Here is a 7,263-nt window from a genome sequence, read left to right as displayed (position 1 = left end):
ACATTCTACCGTGCGAATAAATTTGTTTCGACAATTCGCACGGTACCGTGTGAATTAGCTCTTATCAGTCTTATTCGCACGGTAGACCTAGCCAATCAGCATTTAAGGTTTCATGACGTAACGGCTGTCATACCGTACGAATAAGTTCTTATTCCTAATTCGCACGGTACCATGCGAATAACCTCTTCCTAAATATAATGGTCACTTAATTATAACCACTCACCAGTTTGTGGTGATTACACAGTGTATTCTGTTCAGGATTTACCATATACATATAGTTAATATAATCTATAGAAGTAATAACGATATAGTGCAAGACATAATAAATATAAAAATATGAGAACATAAACACATAATTAATATTCATGTCACATGATCTATGATATAGGACGCCACCTATTGGGCACCATTAAACAATAACAAACAGCGTCACCTATTGGAAAGTATAAAACAGTGCCACCATATGGTGAGCTTTCCTAATCATTTAATCTTAATACAATACTAATGGCGGCCATCTTAAACCAGCCACACATTTAATCCTTATTATCTTATGAGATTGCAATAAGTTACTTCTACCAATAATATAGGTAAAGTAATGCTTAATAAAATGCAGAAATAGAAATACTAACTAAAGAATATAAATAGACATTAGAATAGTTTAAGTAGAACACCTTCTGTATTCATATATGCATCCAATTCAACAATTAGACTTAAATCAATTGTTAATCAAGCCATAACAATTAGAAAAGCATATCTAATTTATTTTACTACAGTATTCAATATGAGCTAGTAGAGTACTTATACAACTAAGGAATTACATTGTAATAGTAACTGTAATTACTTACATTTCTTCTTAATCCTTATACAATTCTCAAATTAACCTTTCTGAATTGTAACAAAAGAGACAGCTTAACAAAGTACACATCTGCTATCCTCAATGGGTAAACAAAAGAGAGCGATAAAATGCTATAAGCTTAGTTTAGCTTGGCCTGGGTGTCCAGCAGTACCCCTTTCCTATTGGTCACTTATGGGACGTTCCATTAGTGAATGTTCCATTAATTAATTAGAATAAATACAAAATAATAATTACACCATAATAATTACCTCTACAATCAGGAACCCTAACATTAACATTATTACAATTATATTAGTTATATTAGAGTTGTTAGACTTATTTGGTACAATATATCTGATATTATCCCAAATTGTTTTTGAATTTTTTGTATTTAACTGATCTGCGAAATAATCTTTTTTGCACTTTTTAAGTTCGGAGTTAACTTTATTTTTCATTTTTCGATATTCAGCCCAGCTAAGTCAATGACCCCCTAAGGAAGGGGCCTAGGCCTCTAGGCCTACTGCATCGTCGGTAGGCGGCTCACCTCCTTTGTTCATGGGTCCTGTCTGGTATAACGACGCAATACAGTATTATCAGGCCTAATAATACAAGAAACTATGAATCTTACCACATATATTTCACGTGAATATAGCGACAGTTCTACGATAAACCATCTCAAAATAATAAGTTTTCGATAGGCCTACCGTACCGTACAGTTGGCGATGGTTGGCAACAGTGTGGCTATGGAACGCCGTTAGTGTCTTCTGTTGCTCTTTTTCGCTCGGCGCATTTACATTTCGGCCCTTTTATCATTACGTTCGGCTCTTTTTTACCAATACGTATCGTTACGTACGGCTTTTTTTTTATCATTATGTACGGCTCTTTTGAAATTACGTATGGCTCTTTTTTTTCATCTGGTGCTTTTACCTTTCGGTCCTTTTGACATTACATATCAAATGAAATCATTCTTTATCACTAAGGGGGTTGAATTTCACGAAAGTAATAGGGAAAAATCCAAGCAATCTACATTGAAAATAAACGACAAAAAGGACCAACATCACGAAAACAGCATAAAGAAGATTAAAGAAAAAAAGGCAACCGAATACATTACGTTTGCTTCTTTTATAATTAGGTGCTTTTTACTATTTCGGTTCTAGACAAATATGACTTTTGAGATCGAGTCAAGTGGAAAATATCAGTGGCTGTGCGAATGAGACTAGTTATAAACTTGATAAGACATACTTTGCCAAATAAATATTATTATTATTATTATTAACATACAGTAGTGTATGACGGCCGAGCACCAGGAAAAACAGCTTAGAAACAAAATCAATTCTAGTAGGATGAAGGGGCTTCCATACACCCCAGGGTATTATTTAACTTAAATTTTTGCAATCCTCAAATTGCCTTATGAAAGAAATTTTGATGTTCTCATGGCAAAAAAATGTCCCATAAGGTCGTTTGTTGGCCATTTTGGCGGCCATCTTGGATTTCCAATGAAAAACATAGTAGGCCTAATTTGTAATTTTTGAACCACATACCTACCGTAAAAATCAAATGAGCCTCTGAATGTATTGAGTAAGGAGTGTTTATGTTCCCAATACAACACACTGACTTTGCAATACATTTGGCAGCCATATTGGATTTTAAATGAAAGTTGATTTTGGTGCTGGTGGAATCATGATACAGAAGGTGAAACCAGTTTGAAGCCAGCAACCAAGATCAGATGCTCCGGACACTAATTCTATCTCCAAACCAAGCAGGACGTGCACTGCTCCTTGAAAGTGGATATTCACGAGACCCTGGCACCAGTCTATATTATACATATAGTCGTGTGTATGTTGGGCCTAAATTTCCTAAGGAAGCTAAACTCACTCCGCATTCGATTAACAGTGAAGTGTACACCTTTATCACAGCCACATTCACTAAAATGTGTACCCCTTTATCACAGCCACATTCGCTAAACAGTGACGTGTACCCCTTTATCACAGCCCCTTTGTATCGTATTCAACTTGGCCGAGGTCGACTGATAGAAATACAGTGCGTCATACATTATGTCTTGGATCGTTAATTGTAAAAGTCTTTCTAAATTATATTCCCAGGTGTAGCAGTATTCAATATTATGCTTTAGAATATTAATTGTGTATATGACTTGCTGGGACTGATTACAGTATTTATAGTGCTTTTGTAGCAAGCAAGAAAAAATTATACAGTACAAATGTTGGCAAATAACCAGCAGCATTTTTCTCTGAAATCGTAGGGGAGTGTTCACTTACGAGAATAACTTTTAAGAACAAAACATAAGTAGACTCTAAAATCGATTAAATAAGCATTCGAAACCCTTAAATCGTCGTGGCGTGGGACGACGGCGCTTCAGACCTGTTCGAAGAGGGAAATTCAAAGGAATTTTGCAATCATTGTATATTGTTCTTACATTTTCTTTTCCGAATAAATTCAATCAATCAATCAATGTACCATCAGAAACAGAAAAAAATGATAGCCCAGAACGTCTCAAATATTATTTTCGGGCATCTAGAACACAAAAATTTTCAGGTACCAGATATTTTTTGTTCTATAATTTCTTTACACAATTCACATGCCATCTAAAAAGGTTTCTCTCCTGAATTGGTTAACAGCTATCCAATGTTCACGTCCAAAAATGCATATTAAAGTTTGGACCCTCTTGTATGTATCTTAAAATGTCTTTTCATACTGGAACTGGTTATAAACTTCTTTCCACAATGTGTACATTCAAAAGGTTTCTCACCTGTATGTATTCTTAAATGTACTTTTAACACCCCACTATCTCTAAACTGCTTTCCACAATGTCCACATTCAAACGGTGTCTCTTTTGTATGTATTCTTAAATGAATTTTTAACACCCCACTATCTCTAAATTTCTTTCCACAATGCTCACATTTGTATGGTGTCTCTCCGGTATGTATCATCAAGTGTCTTTTCAAAACACTGCTGTCCTTGAATTTCTTTCCACAATGTTCACATTCATATGGGGTTTCTCCGGTATGTATGCGCAAATGTCTTCTCAAAAAACCAGGATCGTTGATTTTCTTTCCACAATATTCACATTCATATGGCTTCTCGCCTGTATGTATCCTCCAATGTTGTTTCAATGTACTACTATCTCTACATTTCTTTCCACAATGTTCACATTCATATGGGGCCTCTCCAGTATGTATGCGCAAATGTCTTCTCAAAAAGGCAGGATCGTTGATTTTCTTTCCACAATATTCACATTCATATGGTGTCTCTCCCGTATGTGTTCTAAAATGTATTGTTAACTGGTGACTGTATTTAAACTTCTTTCCACAATGTTCACATTCATATGGCTTCTCATCTGTATGTACCCTCCAATGTCGTTTCAATTCATATTTATCTCTAAATTTCTTTCCACAATGTTCACATTCATATGGCATCTCTCCGGTATGTATTTTTAAGTGTTTTCTCAATACACAACCGTCCTTAAATTTCTTTCCACAATGTGTACATTCATATGGAGTCTCTCCAGTATGTATCCTCAAATGTACTCTCAACTGACCACTGTCTTTATACTTCTTTCCACAATGTTCACATTCATATGGTGTCTCTCCTGTATGTACCCTCAAATGTCTTTTCAACCACCAACGCTTTTTGAATGTTTTTCCACAATGTTCACATTCAAATTGTACAGGCTCCTCAGTCTTAATCCCCAAATGTGTCTTCAAAGTAAGTAAATCAAATTTTTCTCCACAATGATCACAATCGTACTTTATCTCCTGTCTGTCCGTTTCCTCAACCTTTTCTTGTAATGCCATTTTGTATTAATATAGTTTAATATTTCAAAGTATTTTTTCACATTTTTTCATTATCCGTATTGTGAACACAAGATTTCATGAGTGACAGTTTTCATATGTTCCGTTAATATAGTCTAATACAGTATTTCAAAGTATTTTTCTCATTTGTTTATCATCTGTATTGTGAACACAAGATTTCTTGAGGAGCGATAGTTTTCATACATTCCATTAATGTTGTCAGTAAATCACTTTCAAAAATCTACAACCATCTGGACTTTGTTCATTGCTGTGAAGTGTGAAAATGAAATGAAAATAAATGTTGATAATTTATAGACTCAATCCTTTGTTTTAAAACCAATATTATTTAACCATGTGTATTCAGCAAACTGTCTCTTTTACATTAATTATGGCATCATGGTCAGATGGTCGAAATCCAGTTTTCCAAATCCCAGATTGCCAAGACCACTTTGCCGAATCCCAGTTTGCTGAGTACCAGTTTGCAGACTAAAAAAAAATGAATATTAGTTTGCCAAACCCAGTTTGCCGAAAGTCAATTAAAAGCAGTGAAACATTAAAAGCAGCATAAAATTCATGATGGAATGCTCTCTTACACTTACCCGGAACCTACTTATAATATATGTACTGTATATAAAAGAATAAGTATTCGCTCGTAAAACCTAAATCTTTCTTTAAACCATTAATATTAGAATAAAGACAGAGGAACCAATGGATCTCGTCACATCATCAAGCCTTAGTATAGTAGTGCAGATTTGAAATTTATTTTCATTATTCTATAGTTCAAAAAAAATAGTAGATGGACTACATTATATGTACTTAGTTCAAAATAGTAGTGTGCTGTGCTTTTGTACAACGGTGATGACAAAATTTGGCGAACTGGGTTCGGCAAACCATGTTTTGGCAAACTGGGATATCATGTTTTCATTGAACTTGATTCGGTAAAGTGGCCAGAAACTCGATAAACTGGATTCCAACCAACTGGTCGGATGCCTAGGAGAAAGCACCAAATAGTGCTAAACACACATATTTGATTCTTCTTAATCTTACGTTCAGGAAACGTTAAAAATAGCCAAGTTCTAGTATTTTAACAATGGGTTAATTTAAATGAGAATTGTGCAGCTATTCCACCATCCATGTAGATATAATGACACTGACAGTTAAACTGTTTTGAAGTTATTTATTAGCCTAGTGTTACCGACTAATTTCTATGCAGGCAGAGCACGTTCATAGAAAAGAGAGGTTTACGCTTCCTAACTAGCCTAGCATAACACTGTCATACTATATTAAGAAATAATCTCTCTACCACCTGCATAGAATCCGCATCCATTGAGTTGACCTAGCCTAGCCTAGCTAGGCCTCTACTCTAGCGGCCTAGGCCTGAATACAGATCATTTCGGTCGCACTTCGTTTCGGTCGCGCCTCGTTTCGGTCACGGTTTGTTTTCAACAAATATATGGTGCGCCAATGGAGTTGCGAAAACGCCAAATTTAATATAACTAGGCCTAATTATCATTGTGAGTTCGTCAATTGGTTTATCATACTTTTTTTATTTATGTTTTGTTGTCTTTCTACTAAGTAACAACATAGGCTACTTAAAAGCAAATAAATTGAATACTATTATTACTAAACTAAATTTCAATTATTATTATGGTATTTATAGGTCATTTTCTAGTTTGTTGCATTCCTAGTACCATTTCACTCTTTTCTATCGGATTATTTTTTTCGTTTTGTTATCGATTCTACGCTTCCTACTACTACATAGCAAATATTTATAAAAATCAAACTTTTTTTCAGGAAAAACCAGCCAACTCGTTATTTAAATTACTGTAACATTAGTTTATTAACAATTATTTTTATATTAGTATTAAAGTTTATTATTGTTACTATATTACTGTATCACTTGGTGCTATTTAAATTTTTTTACAGAAACAACGTAGATGTTACGAAGTTGACCGAACTTTTTATCAGGAAAAACCAGCCAACTCGTTATTTAAATTACTGTAACATTAGTTTATTAACAATTATTTTTATATTAGTATTAAAGTTTATTATTGTTACTATATTACTGTATCACTTGGTGCTATTTTGATTTTTTTGCAGAAAACGTAGATGTTACGAAGTTGACAGAGTTTGAGATACGTTTTTTTTTTATTGTTTGTTGCGATATATATATATATATATATATATTGATATAATTTTTATTATTCTGCTTGAATCAAATAAAGATTTATGGAATAAGCATAGTCAATAGATTAGTTTCGCATACGTTTTTTTTCTTGTCTGTTACGTTTCCATTTACCATACTGTATGTTCTGATCATATTTATAATAATATTATAAAGGAAATGTGTTTTCATATTTATATTTTCCATATAAAATTATCAGTAAATTTATAATTGAATGCTGTACGTTTTAAAATGCTTCTTTTATATTCATACTGTAAGCCCGAGAAAATCACTAGGCCTATTTCTTTAGTTGCATAACTAGAATTGTGGAAGGAAACATTTTCACAAATTGATTACATGGTACTCTTAAGGCGTAATTATTAAAGCCCCATTCCCGGCAAAATTTCAATTTTTAAGAAAAATCTAATTTTTGTATAATGTTATAAAGATTTATA

At 33.6% G+C, this 7,263-nt stretch overlaps 1 protein-coding gene across 1 annotated transcript in view; it reads right to left on the bottom strand.

Annotated features, from left to right (window-relative positions):
- Positions 1-7,263, bottom strand: part of LOC117107350 (zinc finger protein 729-like) — a 25,497-nt gene that overhangs the window by 5,998 nt on the left and 12,236 nt on the right. The window contains 1 exon segment of the mRNA XM_033248999.1: positions 3,603-4,912. Coding sequence (XP_033104890.1) covers positions 3,603-4,647 — 1,045 coding nt within the window. The 5' untranslated portion in view covers positions 4,648-4,912.

The sequence above is a fragment of the Anneissia japonica genome, unplaced genomic scaffold (assembly GCF_011630105.1).
Source record: "Anneissia japonica isolate Jap-2015-1 unplaced genomic scaffold, ASM1163010v1 scaffold9668_len1562885_cov226, whole genome shotgun sequence".
NCBI classification, from domain to species: Eukaryota; Metazoa; Echinodermata; class Crinoidea; order Comatulida; family Comatulidae; genus Anneissia; species Anneissia japonica.
The sequence above is the reverse complement of the archived record's forward strand: the minus strand, read 5'-3'. Positions and strand labels throughout refer to the sequence as shown.